The 16,473-nt window shown below is 40.6% G+C and overlaps 1 protein-coding gene across 2 annotated transcripts in view; it reads left to right on the top strand.

The window, feature by feature from the left end:
• The window catches only part of MAMDC2 (MAM domain containing 2), a 182,478-nt gene that overhangs the window by 84,757 nt on the left and 81,248 nt on the right, over positions 1–16,473 (top strand). For both annotated transcript variants that reach the window (XR_005240447.2, XM_007969453.3), the window contains exons 7-9: positions 3,563–3,656; positions 11,424–11,567; positions 14,838–15,103. Coding sequence is in view for 1 of the 2 variants with exons in the window: in XM_007969453.3 (XP_007967644.3) it covers positions 3,563–3,656; positions 11,424–11,567; positions 14,838–15,103 (504 nt within the window). In the remaining variant the exon portion in view is untranslated. The remainder of the gene's footprint in view (positions 1–3,562; positions 3,657–11,423; positions 11,568–14,837; positions 15,104–16,473) is intronic.

Here is a 16,473-nt window from a genome sequence, read left to right as displayed (position 1 = left end):
TGAGTCCCCCCCCACACACTGACAGTGTTCTCTTTACCAACTCCTTTCATCCAACCATAAGCTCCTCGGGCAGCATTTGTCTGAATCAAACTTTGCTGAATTTTTAAAAATCAATACTTGAAAGGTTACAACTGTGAACACGACTAAACCTCAATACACATCCTTTGGGTCAACACATGTGATTTTGCTCTACCAATCTGAACTATTCACTGGTGTTATTTGCTCTCACTCATCAGGAAAAGAAAGTTGTCCTGAAGAAATCAGTGAGTTTAATGTCATCACATTCTCAAGTGAATTTTGAGAAGGAAAACAAACATTGGAGACTGTCTGAACAAGAGAACACATTGGCACAGAGGCTGTGATTAGCAAACGCTGATCAGGAATAGCATTCTTACCCCACCAGCTCTGCGTAAATTTTGCCATTCACTTTACCAGCTAGTGCCTTGAGAGCTAAATGTCATGGACCTGTGTTAAGTTTGTAATCTTAATTTGCCCCTTCTCATAAGTACACATCTTTTCCTTCATTCACAGCCCTTCCCCCTTGGCAAAGACAAATTTCTAGGGTTCCCCTTGGATTTTGGAGAGTTTAGGCACTGGGTCCCTGTGGGACCATTACTGTTAAGGTGAAAGGTACTTTAAGAACTATTTTGTCCAAACTCTTTTTCTTTTCAAAAAAGGAAGAAACTGAGGGCTGGAGAAGAATGGGCCTGCTCAAGCTAATTAGTGGCTAACTAGGCTGGAACCTGAATAGAAGTTCAAGAGGGAGTCAACCTGCAGGAAAAAAAAATTATTTTTGAAACAGGGTCTCACTCTGTCACCCAGGCAGGAGTGCAGTGAAGTGATCTTGGCTCACTGCAACCTCTGCCTCCCAGGTTCAAGCAATCCTCTCACCTCAACCTCCCAAGTAGTTGGAACTACAGGCATGTGCCACCATACCCAGCTAATTTTTGTATTTTTTGTAAAGATGAGGTTTCACCATGTTGCCCAGGCTGGTCTCAAACTCCTGAGCTTAAGTGATCCACCTAACTCAGTCTCCCAAAGTGCTGGGATTACAGGCGTGAGCCACTGAGGCCAACCAACCTTCGGAAAAAGATAGAAAATTAGTTCAGAGCTTGTTATGTGCCTGACTCTGTGGTTGGATATTTGTAGACATTATCTCATTTAATCTCCTCAACAGTCTTACAAGACAGGTGTTTTATAGATAAGAAAACTGAGACCCTGGGAGGTTAAGTGATTGATATGGTTTGGCTGTGTGCCCACCCAAATCTCATCTTGAATTCCCACGTGTTGTGGGAGGGACCCAGTGGGAGGTAATTGAATCATGGGGGCAGTTCTTTCCCATGCCTTTCTAGTGATAGTGCATAAGTCTCGCAAGATCTGTTAGTTTTATAAGGATGAGTTTCCCTGCACAAGTTCTCTTCTCTTCTCTGTGCCTGCTTCCATCCCCATAAGATGTGACTTGCTCCTCTTTGCCTTCTGCCATGATTGTGAGGCCTCCCCAGCCACATGGAACTGTAAGTCCATTAAACCCTTTTCCCTGTGTAAATTAACCAGTCTTGGGATGTCTTTATCAGCTGCGTGAAAACAGACTAATACAGTGATATATCCAGGCCTACCTAGCTAATAAGTGATGAAAATGGGATCTGAACTCTGGTCTGTCTGCCTCCAGGAAACCATTCTATTCAGAAGAAGCTGCAAACTAGAAGCCTAGAGGTCAAATCTAGTCCACAGTGGTGATCTGTCTGGCTGTGGAGTGGGATTTTTCATTTTATTTTTAATTTTTGAATTAATTGTCAGCATTGACAAACTCAAAGATTTCAAATAAAATCTAGAGTCAGATCCTCTTGATAATTTGCTAGATACAGAGACGTTAGGCCTCGTATTTGTTTGCTAAGGCTGCCCATAACAAAGTAGCACAAAAGAGGTGGCTTAAAAAAACAGAAATTTTGTATGTCATCATTCTGGAGGCCAGAAGTTCATGATCAAGGTGTTGGCAGGGCTTGTTCCTCCTGAGGGCCGTGAGAGAGAATCTGTCCTATGCTTCTCTCCCATTTCTGGTGGTGTGCTGGCAATCTTTGGCATTCCTTGGCTTGTAGCTCTCTGCCTTCATTTTCACATGGCATTCCGTGTGTGTGTGTGTGTGTGTGCATCCAAATTTCTCCTTTTTATAAGGACACCAGTCGTTTAAATTAGAGGCTCACTCTACTTCAACATGACCTCATCTTAACTAATTACATTTGCGGTGACCCTATTCCCAAATAAGGTCACATACTGAGATACTAGAGGTTGGCACTTCAACAGAGGAATTGTGTGTGAGGGATGCAGGGGGACACAGTTCAACCCATAACAGGTCTGACTTCCCACATAACAGCAATTGATGCAGCTGAGTGGCAGCTGCCTTTTAGACAGGGGTTTCTGTCTCTATTTCACAAGAGGCCGCACCATACCCAGCCCACTTCTGCATTTCCACTACCTGCCTGGCTTTTGTAGGCACTGAAGTTTCAAGCCCTGTTCTGTGCTGCGTCTTCTCAGGTTATTAACTCACACAAGAGGACTGCACACCTGGGTGGTTTTTCCAGCACAGGTGAAGGCTGTGCTGACATCTGATCCCCCATGGTTACAGGCAGAAGGTGGTCAACTAAGCTCACAGTTAAAGTTGGTGGTAGAGAAGAAAGCAAAGCTAAAGGGGTTGAAGTCATTGGTCCATGTTCTTTCTAACCATTGGAACATACCTGGACATGCTGAGATCAGGGTTCTCACCTCTGACTGTTGCATCTTTGTCCAGCCCTTGATGTAGAGTTCATATAGGAAGAAGGAAAGGAACTCAGAGGGTGTTTGCTCCTGAGTGATGGCAGGGAGGTAAAAAAAACAACAACAACCCTGGCCTGCTTTCTTAGATGATTTTTCCTTTAATTGAAGTTCATAATGCTAATTAGTTCTGTAGTTCTAACAGAAATGACATAGGCACTTCAGCTGACACTCAAGGAAGAGAGGCATATCCACCAATAAAAGGCAACTTTAAAGACTCTGTCTTGGTCCATTCAGGCTGCTATAACATAATACCATAACCTAGGTAATTTATAAACAACAGAAATGTATTTCTTACAGTTCTGAAGTCTGAGAAGTTCCAGATCAAAGTGTTCCAGATCTGGCGTCTGGTGAGGGCCTGTTTCCTGGTCCATATGGCACCTACTCATTGTGCCCTCAAATTCCAGAAGGGGCACACTAATAAGGGCACCAATCCCATTCCAAAACCTAATCACCTCCCAAAAAGCCACATCTTCTATTACCATTCCCTTGGGGGGTTCATATTTCAATGTATGACTTTTGAGAATTCGTGAGTGTCCCACAGACACTCAGATCATAGCAGTTTCATTCTCCCAAAAAGAGACTGTAGGTTGAGGAGGGTGCTGCCCAAACTCATATTTGGAAATCTGATTCCATGACTCCTTGTAACTTGGCTTCATTTGGTTTGATTGACATGTCATTTGAAATCATTAAGAGCACTTAAGCCAAACTGAAAATATGTGAACATGTGACAGCATGCCATTTTCCTCTGCAGGTTATTTTTGAAGTTGCTTTCAATGGTCCCAAAGGAGGCTATGTTGCCCTGGATGATATTTCGTTCTCTCCTGTTCACTGCCAGAATCAGACAGGTGAGCATTCTCTGTCTGTCATTGCATTTTGGGATTTCCTGTTTCAATAGATGTTTGTGGTTAGAACTTGTTTTAATTGCTTTTAATTTTCATATCTTACCCCTTCTCTCATCCTTAAAAAATGATTTACAGGTCATTTTTTTCCTGGAATATTACTCTTCTTTCCCCCCTCACAGAGGGAATCTAATGTTACTGACACCATCAGCCAGTGGCCCTATCTTAGGAAGCTTTTATCTTTCTTTCCCAGGAAAAGAAAATTAAATAATACTAACTTATTCTCACTCCATCTTTCTCTTTAGAGGATCTCTTGGGCCCATAAATGGGTGGCTGGGTAGATGGACAAAGCTCTCACAATCTACTGAATAGAATAATATATTTTAAAAATGCTTTCCAACAGTATGTATCCAAAATTTATAAATGTCCTTATGTTTAAAGATGTTAGTATTTGGTAGACATCTCTAGACAGTTTTAGCTAAATAGCATGTGCTCTTAATTAAACTACTTTCCACTTCCAAGAAGAACCCTTAAATTATTTTATCATGATCAGTTTTGCGATTTCATAAATTTGATGTTTAAAATGAGAGAAATATTTTTACTCTCTAGAAAAATAGGTAAGCAAATTGATTCAAAGTGAATTAGAAAGCAAATGTTTTATAATAAGAAGGATAATAATAATGATAACCCAGATATATAAAATTGACCTTACTGTTTAGTGAATTTGTTTCCTTGAGAGACCAAGGGAGACATTATGGTCACCCCGCCTTATTAATGAGCTCTTATTCTTGGTTATGTAGCATGGAAAGTAATTTATGAACTTGGCGTTTGAGGTCTTTCATTTAAGATAGAGTTGGTTCATAATTTAATACGATTTCGGATACATTCTACAAGTCAATGATTTCGGATACATTCTACAAGTCAGGAGACTAAGAAATTTTTTTGGGGGGAGGGAAGGGGAATTGGGGGTCTCGCTCTGTCACTCAGGCTAGGGTGCAGTGGTGCAGTCACAACTCACTACAGCTTCAAACTCCTGGGCTCAAGTGATCTTCCTGTCTCAGCCTTATGAGCAGTTGGGACTGGCTAGTTTTTTGCTTGTTTATTTTAGTAGAGATGAGCTCTCACTATGTTGTCCAGGCTGGTCTTGAACTCCTGAGCTCAAGGGATTCTCCCACCTTTGCCTCCCAAAGTGCTGGCATTAGAGGTGTGAGCCACAGTTTACATGGAAAAATATTTTCGACTTGAGCTAAACTGTTATCCCAAAACTAAACAGATATCTACTAATCTGCTGAAACTGACTACTGGTTTTCCTAATTCTAATTTTTAAAAGGTTGTAAAACAGATATAACCAGACTAGATTTATATACTTTTCAATGATTTAATCCAAACAATAATCAAAGATTAAGAGAGTCTCTAAGTTTGATATAACACAGAAACCAACATTGTTTTACTTCTCTACATTTGATTCCTCTCTAATCCTATAAGTTAATATTTCAATTACATTCATAGTAATTTCACAACCTCTTTATCATTATTTTTAGACAAGGTCTCTTTTCTATCACTAGGCAGTGACACTGAAATTTATATTGCCTTGTTTTGTCTATGGGAGAAGAGGTGTTTATCTAATATCTGCACTGGGCAGAGGGTGGGTGAAGAGGCAGCTGGAGGTAACAGAACCAACTGAATCACCCAGAAGTAATGTTCAGAAATGCTCCTCCTTTTGAAAAAAAGAGAATTTGTGTGAGCTCTTTCTACTACACAAGTGGTCTGTCTGGTGAAAGGAAAAGAAAGCGTCCAGCAAAGCAAGGACCATGTGTTAAGAGGGCTGTTGACCCCTCAGTCTGCAAAGTACAGACTCCTTCTGTGCGGGAACTTCCACATATATGAGTTCTTATACAGTTAGGTTAACCAGGCTCCATACTCATCTTCAGAACTTCCCACTAAGCCAGTTTGGCTTTAAATGGTTTAATTGCATCATCGTAGTGTTATGCTTAATCCGCCAGGAATGTGGATTCACATCCCTATTCTGCCACTTCCAAGCTATGTGGCATGGGTCATGTTATTTAACTTCTTTGAGACTCTATTTCCACATCTATAGTAAAGATGGAAGAATCTGTTTCACAGAGTTGTTGGGAAGGTTAATGAGTTAATGTCTGTGAAGGCCTTAGCGCAGAGTATGATACACAGCAAATGCTTCATCATGAGACAATATTATTTACTTTATTTTCAAAATATGCCCACCCATCCCTGGAGAACAGTGGGTCAGATTGCAACTAAAGAGAACCAGCAAAGGGTACTTGCTTGATGATTGTGTCAGCTGGAGCCTGCTTTATGTCTTTCATTGAGCAGCTGTGGGCCAGATTGAGTCTTTAGAAGCTAAGCCTTTTAGTTTTCATACTTCATCTTACATTTCACAAATAGTTTATGCCCTTCTGTTTCATAACAGGTGCCAACATTTTTTCCTTATCTTGGTTAACTCCAGACTTCTTGTCTCTGCTTTTCCCAGCTGGATCTAGCATTTTCTTCCCTCATCTCCCTAATAGGCTGAGACAGGAATCATTTCAACATACGAATCATCTTGTTCCCACCATCTGGTTGGGTTTAAAGTTAATCCAATCTCCTGGACCTGAGACCCATCTCATAGTCACAGGTGCTCAACAGCAATGTCATGTTGCCCTCCAATGAACTGCCCCCCTCCCCAGTGCTTCCAGAGAACAGTGAGACCACCCCCCACTTCCTCTCCATCCCTTTGCCCCCTCACTCTCCCCCTCCACAACCGCATTTGTCCCAAATTTTAGAAGATGGGAGCAAGCCTTCCTTTTGGTCTATAAATCTTTGAATACCTAAGAGGTGATCCCATTCACTTCTAGGAATCCTGCCGTAAGGCCCAGCCTCAAACTGAGAGCTCTACTGCTCTGCCATATGCAGACCCAACCTCCTTTCTGGGCTTGGGTCCACCCCACCCCAGGCCAGGGACTGGGTAGATCCTAACACTCATGGGTACGCCTCTCAGAGAATCACTACCTAAATCCCAATATCGGCCATTCATTGACAACACACTGCCCCGACCTCTTGTCTATGTGGAAACCCAGGCCCAATTGCTGCCTAGGCTACAGCTAAGGCTGCCCCAGCCTTTCTTATCTTAAATGCCCCCAAGGGTCTCCATAGCCTAGTCAGTGAGCCTGGCCCTTGTTTCCCCATAGGTCTTCAGTGTGGTGCTGGGTCCCATTGCCTCTCCTACCCAAGCCAGCTTTGAGCTGTCTCAGCCTGCTCTTGGGCAGGCACATGCTGAAGTAAAACTACCCTGCAAGGTTGGCAGTGTAGAGAACACAATGCCCCCAGTATCTATCTTTTAGCACTCTAGGGGCTGATGAGCCTTTTAGATCTGTGGGGTTGATGCTGAGTTTCTCTCCATGAACTCCATGGAGCAGAGGAAAGGATGAGAAATGTTCCCAACTACTCTCAAACTGCAACACATTCCTGCTAATTAGATTATCTTCAAAGCTTCTCATTTCTAAAAAGTTCAAATGTCAGAAAGCAAGTAATTAAAGCTTACATTATGATGCTTTTTGGTAAGTTGCTTAAAGGGACTTTAGTTCTTTTTTTCTTGATCACCAACAGATGCTCAGAGGCTTCCAACTGCCTCTGATTCCTCCCTATGCTTCAAATACATCATTACACTTCCCAGCAGCTCAATTTGTGATCCGCCCTTTACTAACACCTCTGAAACAAGCTTGAAGCAAAGGCTCTGCACCCATTCAGGTCACAAACAGGCCTCTGGCCCCATCCTCAGGAATCAGACACTCTCACGGCAGAAGCAGCACTCTAGGTGAAAAAGATTTAGCCCCTGAGTTAGGCTTTTGAGATTTTCTTTTTTTTTTATCAGACCTCCTCAAGACCCCAGGAAAATCCATTTCAAATCTATTCATTAGCAAAATATTATAATCACATCATCAGAAAAATATTTTCTGTATGACTCAGTCTATCACCATGGAGAGAAGTGATCCTTGCTTACTTTTAAGTTTTTTTGATAGGCATTTTTTTTTAGTGTCGTTTTAGGTTCACAGCAAAATTGAGAGGAAGGTACACAGGTCTCTCATAGTCCCCTTGTCTTCATATACATTACTGTCCCCCAGAGTCCATAGTTTACATTAAGGTTCACTCGTGGTATTGTATACTCTATGGATTTAGACAAATGTATAATGATATGTATCCACCATTGTAGTATCATACAGAATATTTTCATTGCCCTAAAAACCCCCTCTATATTCAGGCCAGGCATGCTGGTGCACACCTGTAATCCCAGCACTTTGGGAGGCAAAGGAGGGTGGATTGCTTGAGCCCAGGAGTTGGAGACTAGCCTGGGCAACATGGTGAAACCCTGTCTCTACAAAAAATACAAAAATTAGCCAGGGATGGTGGTGCATGCCTGTGGTCCCAGCTTCTTAGGAGGCTAAAGAAGGAGGATAGGTTGAACCCAGGAGGTAGAGGCTACAGTGAGCCAAGATTGCACCACTGCACTCCAGCCTGGGCCACAAAGTGGGACCCTGTCTCAAAAACAAAAAACAAAAAACTCTGTTTTGCCTATTCACCTCTCCTTCCCCCCAACCTGTGGCAGTTACTGTTCTTTTTACTGTCCCCATAGTTTTGCCTGTTCAAGAATATCATATAGTTGGAATCATAGAGTATGTAGCCTTTTCAGACTGGCTTCCTTCACTTTGTAATATGTATTTAAGTTTATTCTGTATCATTTCATGGCTTGATAGCTCATTTCTTCTAAGCGCTGAGTGATATTTAGTTGTCTGGATGTACCACAGTTTATGTATCCACTCACCTACTGAAGGACATAACTTGGTTGCTTTCAAGTTTTGGTGCTTATGAATAAAACTTCTGTAAACTTTCACGTTTTTATGCCACCTTCCACCCCCTCCCACACATCTAATAACTGAGTTAAGATTCTCTTGCAGTTGCCCGAGAGCACTGCTTTAAGATTCATTCCTTCTTCTACCCTCTCCATCTGGGAGAAAGAATGAAAAAAAAAAGGAGGCTGTGAGGGGGAAGATTCATTCCTGATGAGGAACTGACCTACTCTTCTCTTGTGCATGGCACTTGGCAGTGCCACCCCATTTCCTGAGTTAGATGGCCATCTGTAGATTTGGGACTTTTATTTGTTTTTTTATTACCCAGTAGCAGAGGGGTGACTAATACTGAATACTTTAATAGGGTTTCCTGTGGTCTCAAATATCCATGGGAGAATGTCAAAGGATTCTTGTTTGTGTAACATCTTGTTCATTTTTCACAGACTTTATCTTCAGGGCTTAAAGATATACCCTGGTGCTGACAGAATCAGGCAGACCAGGGTGTGGGCTAATCTACCCATCTTAGAGCATTGAGAATTCTCTTCATTTCCTCTTCTCCAGTCTGGCTCATCTGGATTTGCTCCTGGTGCACTTCCTAGGGCATATCCCCTGAGATACAATCAGGTTCTAGTTATATAGGAACACTTTTTACCTAATTTTTTTTTTGTAATGTGTTGTTAATCAGTTACTTTTTAAAATTTAATTTTCTTGGAGCTCTTTAATTTTCTATCATTTCAAACTCGGACATAATTTGCAGGAAAACTACAAAGAACTCCTATATACTCTTCACTCAGCTCTACAAATTAACATTTTGCCATGTTTGCTTTATCTACCATTTAAAAATAGGTTGCAAACATCATGCCCATTTACCATTAAATATTTTAGTGTGTATTTTATAACCAAACACGTTCTTCAGCGTAACTATAGGATAATTATGGAGTTCAGGAAATTTAATACTGATACAACATTATCAACTTACTTTCAGTCCATACACCAATGTTTCCAATTGCCCCAATAACAACCTTTACAGATATTTGTTCTTCTGGACCAAGACTGAATCTTGCATCCCTGGTAGCATTTGATTGTCATGCGTCTTTCATCCACTTTAATCTGAGTCAGTTCTTCAGCCCACCTGAATGCTTTCTTGCTTTAGAAATTGACAAATTGAGAATATAGTAAGTTTTTATAGTGAGCTGTTTAATCGGCTCACTGCTCCTAGAGCTCAAATGCTTCTCTAGAGATAATTTTCCAGTTATTCAACACATGTCCTCTCTCCATAATTCTGGATTGTTAGACATGTGCGTCAGTATGCAGAGAAGAATCACACTTGGCTGCACCCAATGTATCCCAACTGCTATAGTCACATCCCCTCTGTTCTAAGAGGGCAATCTGAACAGCGTGATTTACAAGCCACTTGTTGATAGGATTAAAAGTTATTCTCAAAAAAGCAGAAGTATTTTATTTGTATAAATGTATGTGGTGCAAGTACAGTTTTGTTACAGGCATAGATTGCATAGTGTTAAGTGAGGATTTTAAGGTATCCATCCTGGAGTAACATACATTTTACCCATTAAGTAATTTCTTATCTTCCATACCCCCTCCTACTCCCTCACCCTTCTAAGTCTCCACTGTCTATCATTCCACTCTCTGTATCAGTGTGTACATATTATTTAGTTCCCACTTATGAGTGAGAGCATGCAGTATTTGTGTTTCTGTGTCTGACTTGTTTTGCTTAAGATAATGACCTCCAATACCAACCATGTTGCTGCAAAAGACATAATTTCATTGTTTTTATGGATGAATAGCATTCCAGTTTGTATGTACATATGATACTTTCTTTATTCAGTCATCCGTTGATGGGCACTTAGGTTGATTCCTTATCTTTGGTACTGTTAATAGTGCTGAGATAAACATACAAGTGCAGTATCTTTTTGGTATATTGATTTCTTTTCCTTTGAGTAGATACCCAGTAATGGGATTGCTGGATCGAATGGTAGTTCTATTTTCATTTTTTTGAGAAATCTCCACACTGTTTTCCATAGCGGCTGTACTAGTTTACATTCTCACTAACACTGTATAATCCCTTTTCTCCACCTCCTCATCAACATCTGTTAATTTTTGTCTTTTTATTAATAGCCATTCTAAGATATCTTGTTGTAGTTTTAATTTGCATTTCTCTGCTGATTAGTGATGTTGAACACTTTTTTATATACCTGTTGGCCGTTTGTATGTCTTCTTAAAGAGCAGAAATCTTTTATGTTCCCTCCAGACTATCTGGGGTGAGGTATTTATAGAACAGGGTAAATAATACCAGAACTCGGCGAAGTCAAAGCAATAGCAGTACCCATGACAGATCTGTGACTCTTTGACCTGCACGATTTAAACTGAGTGATGACTTTCTTCAAGCGGATCAGCTCCTACTACTGATGGCAAAGTAGATGGCAGCTGTGTTTCTGACACAGAGATTGAGCAACAAAGGAAAATTATCTCTGTAAAATATCTAAAATCTTCATCTTAGAAACAAATTGAGTCCCATAAAATATCTTCCTTCTCCCGTTTTTTATTTTAAAACTTTTATGAATGAATTGTGAATTGTGAAGGAGTATATGAATAAATGTTCACAGTCATGAAAGGAAATTTCTTTTGAAATCGGGTACTTCATTTTTATAATGTGAACAGTGCTCCTTTCTCCCTTCCCTTTAGAAAGGAAAAGAACAATTTTCCTGTCATGTTGAAACGCTGGTTTGATGCTAACCTGTCAGCAAGCCCTTTGGGTAAAGATATTTAGTTGTGTTTTACTTCTTCGGTCTCCCCTGGTACAAATGTGTATATATAAATATCTGTCAACCAGTTGATGTAGTCCTTTGAGATCTTGGGGACTGATTGTCATTAACTTTGTTTGTCCTTTGCTCAGAACTTCTGTTCAGTGCCGTGGAAGCCAGCTGCAATTTTGAGCAAGATCTCTGCAACTTTTACCAAGATAAAGAAGGTCCAGGTTGGACCCGAGTGAAAGTAAAACCAAACATGTATCGGGTTGGAGACCACACTACAGGCTTAGGTAAATCAGGCATCTGTCTATGTGGGTACATCTTGGGTAGTCGTAAGCTTTATTGGCCATTCCTACGTCATACCTGCAAAGACATTGACTTAAAGAAAAAAGGCAACTGTGAAGAAGCAAAGACAATTAGTAATCTTGTGTTTGACAATTTTTTTAAATTGAAATTCAAGTTGCTGTGTCAGCAGACCTATTTGCTAGTTAATTAAACAGGCAAATCCTTGTAAAATATTTAGGAACTCACTTTAGATGCCATACCTTTAAGGAAAAAAATCTGTTGAATTGTATTTATATGAAATCTCCAGAAGAGACATATTCCCACAGATAAAAAGAAGATTTCAGTGGTTGCCAGGGGCCATGGCAGAGGGAATAAGAGTGTTTAATGAATATGGGGTTGCCTTTGGGTGATGAAAATGATCTGGAACTACATAGTGGCAATGGTTGCATAGCATTGCGAATGCTCAAAATGCCACTGAATTGTGCACTTTCAAATGGTTAAATGGTAACTTTCATACCATGTATATTTTACTATAATTTAAAAAATCTATTGTGGAGGGGAAAAGCTATTAAAAAATGTTGAGTGGACACTTGATGGATATACTTAAAAGGAGCTTTTGGAAACAGGAGTCTGAGTGCTTCTTGTGTAGGGATTACCTATTAATTTAATGATAGCCTTTGTGGAGCCCAACCCAGTGTAGACAAGTGTGAAGAGCTTGATCTCAAGGAGTTATTCAACACATATTTATATACTGGAGACTGAGGTGAGTTTACCATGGAGCTGGTGAAGCTTAGGTTCCAGGGCCCCTGCCTTGTACCAGCCCTGAGAAAGGCCTTGAAAGAGCCCTCACAATGTTGTGCTTATAATTTTGTTTCTTTTCTTAGAGGTTGCCTAACCTGTAGAAATAAAGGCCCTACCGACTCTATTCTGACCTTGGGCTGATTAACTGGAAAATCATCTCTAGAGAACCATTTGAGTTCTGGGAGCAGTGAACTGATGAAACGGGGAGCTGTTTAGGGACAAAAAGACTCACCATACTCTCAGTTTGTCAATCTTCAAAGTAATAAAACATTCAAGTGGACTAACTCCTGGGGAATACAATAGTGAACAAATCTGAAGTGAATCCCACCTTCACTGGCAGACAATCTTTTCAGTGGGCAAGAGAAACATTAGACAAATACATACACAAACAAACTTATAATCACAGGTTGTGGCAAGTGCTGCTGTCAGGGAGGAAAAACTTTTCTTCTACCCTCTTAAGTTCCATGTTTGTACCTGAGAATTAAAGCGATGTAAGACAGATTAGCAAGAAAAAACCACAAATTTTATTTAGTATTTTTAATTGTACTTGGGAGCCTTCATAAAAACAATGAAGACCCAAAGAAGCAGATAGGCCTGAGAGCTTCAATACCATTTTAAACAAAGGATAATAAAATTGTGGAGAAGTAGCAGGACAAAAAAGAAAGGGGGGTTAGGGGGCTTAAGTTTCCAGGGGCAGTAAATTGTGGGAAAGTGACTAGGAAATATATGAAGGAAACTAATGGAAGATGAGGGTTATGTTAGTAAGTTTGTTTGTACAGATCCATTTTGGTGTCAACTCCCAGTCTTTAGTGACAGAATGTTCTTCCCTTTCTGGGACAGGGAGAACACCTTGTTTGTAGGAAATTTTATGACCTGCTTTTAAGTATAATAGAAAAGGGGAGGTCAAAGGGTCCTTTCTGCCTCCGCTGTTTCTCAAGTGACTTTACCTCAAAATAATCAAAATGCCAAAGTGACATAGTTTGGGGTGGCACGTTCTGATCCCCTTCTTTCACAGTAGAAAGAAATGAAGAGAGAGCTCTGAGAGAGAATAGAGGGAAGAATCTAATTTTGGTTCAGCATTCAGGGAAAGTTTCTCTGAGGAAAGCTGCCGTTAGCTGGGATAGTGGGCGTGACCTGGGCAGAGGGAACAACATCTGTGAAGGCCTCGAATTTGGAAAGAGCTGGTCACACCACAGAATAGGAAGGTCTGTATGACTGCATCGTGGGGAGGAATGGTGAGGAGGAGAATGGAGGAAAATGATGTCAGAGAGGGAGCTAGATCCTGGGTGTGGCAGGCCACAGGAAGCATTTGGAATTTTATTATAGAGGACATGAGAAGCCACTGAGAGTTTTTAAGCAGAAAAAACACAGATGAAACTTAGGTTTCAAAAAGGTTGTTCTGGCTGTTGTACGGCCACCCATAATAGTCTGCTCAGGCAGCCATAACAAAATACCACAGATTGGGTGGCTTAAACAACAGACATTATTTCCTCACAGTTCTGGAGGCCATGAGTTCAAAATCAAGGTGCCATCAGGGTGGTTTCTGGTGAGGTGTCTCTTCCTAGCTTGCAGGTGGACACCTTGTCATGTGTCCTCACATGGCCTCTTGGTGTATGGAGGGAGAGAGAGCTCTGGCATGTCTTTCTCTTCTTTTGAGTTAAATAACTGGGTAAAACTAAACGGTATACAAAGACTGAGGCACCCAAAAGAAAACTGACAGGAGGAGGAGCAGAAAAAAGAAAGAGAAAAAGAAGGTGCGTTTTGTTTTTGTTTTTGCTTTCTTTTCTGCCCAGGCTTTCCAGGATACAGGAACTCATTTTAAATTGATCATGGGGATGGTGGGAGGGGGAGATTCCTGATTTTATTTTTCTTTGTTATTTAGAAGGAATAAAGGAAGAACACAGATCTTCAGCACATGGGAGGATCCATCTGATGAAAAACCTCCCCTTCAAGGGCAGGTTTAACATTTGACCAAGAGAGGAGTAGACTCTGCCCAGACACAAACTTCCACAAAGACTGCCAGGCCAACCTGAAATCCTGCCATCTCTATAGGTCACTAAAGAGATAATAAGAAAAAAATCTGCTCTGGGCCTTCTATTCACTATGGTTCAGTCCTCGGAATATACAATCTAAGTCAGATGGTTGACCCAAGCAGCTGGTATCTCCAAGATGATTTCATCCTTTTTGTTTTGTGAAAAGTGTAAATCCTAATTAATGACTGAAATCTGGGCATGTGCTATAGAAAATCTGTACTGGTTTATAAGGTTTACTTAGAATTAAATGAGGTTTCATTTCAATGAGGCACATGGATGTTTTCTGTCACTTAAGCCACAGACATTAGAAAATGATTTCTATCATTTAAAACATAGCTGGTAGTCTTTGCTGTCTAGTTCTACTACTTTAATCACATTTTACCACTTGCTAATCTAGATTAGATTGTTTTGCATTGCTGATATGCTTTATCTTGTTTGCAGGGTATTACCTGCTAGCCAACACAAAGTTCACATCTCAGCCTGGCTACATTGGAAGGCTCTATGGGCCCTCCCTACCAGGAAACCTACAGTATTGTCTGCGTTTTCATTATGCCATCTATGGATTTTTAAAAATGAGTGACACCCTAGCCGTTTACATCTTTGAAGAGAACCATGTAGTTCAAGAGAAGATCTGGTCTGTGTTGGAGTCCCCAAGGGGTGTTTGGATGCAAGCTGAAATCACCTTTAAGAAGCCCATGCCTACCAAGGTACGGTAGAGCCAATTTGTCCTGTGTCCATGTTCAGTTGCTGGACTAGTTTGTGAATATCCATCTAGCTACTGTCAACTGGTGAGATAGTATTTTCCTTTTGTTCAGGCCTACAGCCTCACCCTCACACCCTACTCCCAGCCATATACAGATTAATCCTTCAGTTACTTTCTGTTTTCTGGGTCTCTGAATCACAGCTACCTAGAGTTTGCTTTTTGTTTATCTCTTAAATTCCCTGAGACTAATCCAAAGACTGGGAGTACATGAATAGTCCAAGTTCAACAGCTGAACTTTAGTTTGAAACTTTAGTCATAATTCTGTCTCTCTCTTTCTCTTTCCCTCCCTCTCTCTCAAACGCACATACACACACTAGTGGGAATGCTAGTATTTTGAAAAGGTGAAATCAGTGAGCCTGGTTCTGCATTGAGGCTTTAAGGTTAACAACCTAAGACTCTAGCTGAACACAGGATGAGAAAGCTCATTAAAAAATATAGAACCAACACTGCCCTAGCCAGAGAGAATTTACATAAGGTAACCGTCAGCATCTGATTTTGATAGAAATGAGAATATAAAAAGAGACCTTTATTGCAGCGGGAATGGAAAAGAAAGCTGTAATCTCTCAAGCTTAGCAACTCATAAACTTAAAGAAGTTTTACAGATGCAGTAAATTCTGTCAACTGCAACTCAGAATGAAACCAGTGTGGGAAAAATCCATTTTGTTTCAACCTGTGTCAGTCAGTTGGCAAATATCTCTTGAGTATCCTGTCTGTGTAAGACAGGGTCCCAAAGAAAAATAAGAAAGTGCTGTCCTTCAAACAGATAACTCACAGAGTGGTAGCTCAATAAACATTGTTGAATGAAGGAATGAATGAACGAACGAATGAATGAATGAATGAATGAATGAATGAATGAATGAATCAGACTATCACATTCAAATCCAGGAGTTACCCAAAGTGCAGGCTCCCCTGGGGAAGCTTCAAACTTGGGGGAACAGTAGAACCTGCACAGACATTCATAGCCTGAACTTCTCTTGGTTACAACCATCTGGATAGAATCATAGCTGTGTCCATATATAACTTCCTGCTAAAGAAATCCAGTACACCACTCCTATCACAATGTTGCCTGGTTACTTTTAGTCCATTACAAAACCCGCCAGGACATCATTAAATCTTTACCATGGTTAATCAAAGACCTCTGAAAATCTTTTGTTTCCATTGCTAGGTAAGAAGAAAAACTATTTTCCATTGCTAGGCAGGAATGGCAAGGCAGTCTCCTTGACTTACTGATTTCTAAAAGAGTTAAACTAATTTCTAATACCTCTAGCAGAGTAGAAGCATCTACGTTTTACCACAATCTTACAGAAACGGCTT

The sequence above is a fragment of the Chlorocebus sabaeus genome, chromosome 12 (genome assembly GCF_047675955.1).
Source record: "Chlorocebus sabaeus isolate Y175 chromosome 12, mChlSab1.0.hap1, whole genome shotgun sequence".
Taxonomy (NCBI): Eukaryota; Metazoa; Chordata; class Mammalia; order Primates; family Cercopithecidae; genus Chlorocebus; species Chlorocebus sabaeus.
The sequence above is the reverse complement of the archived record's forward strand: the minus strand, read 5'-3'. Positions and strand labels throughout refer to the sequence as shown.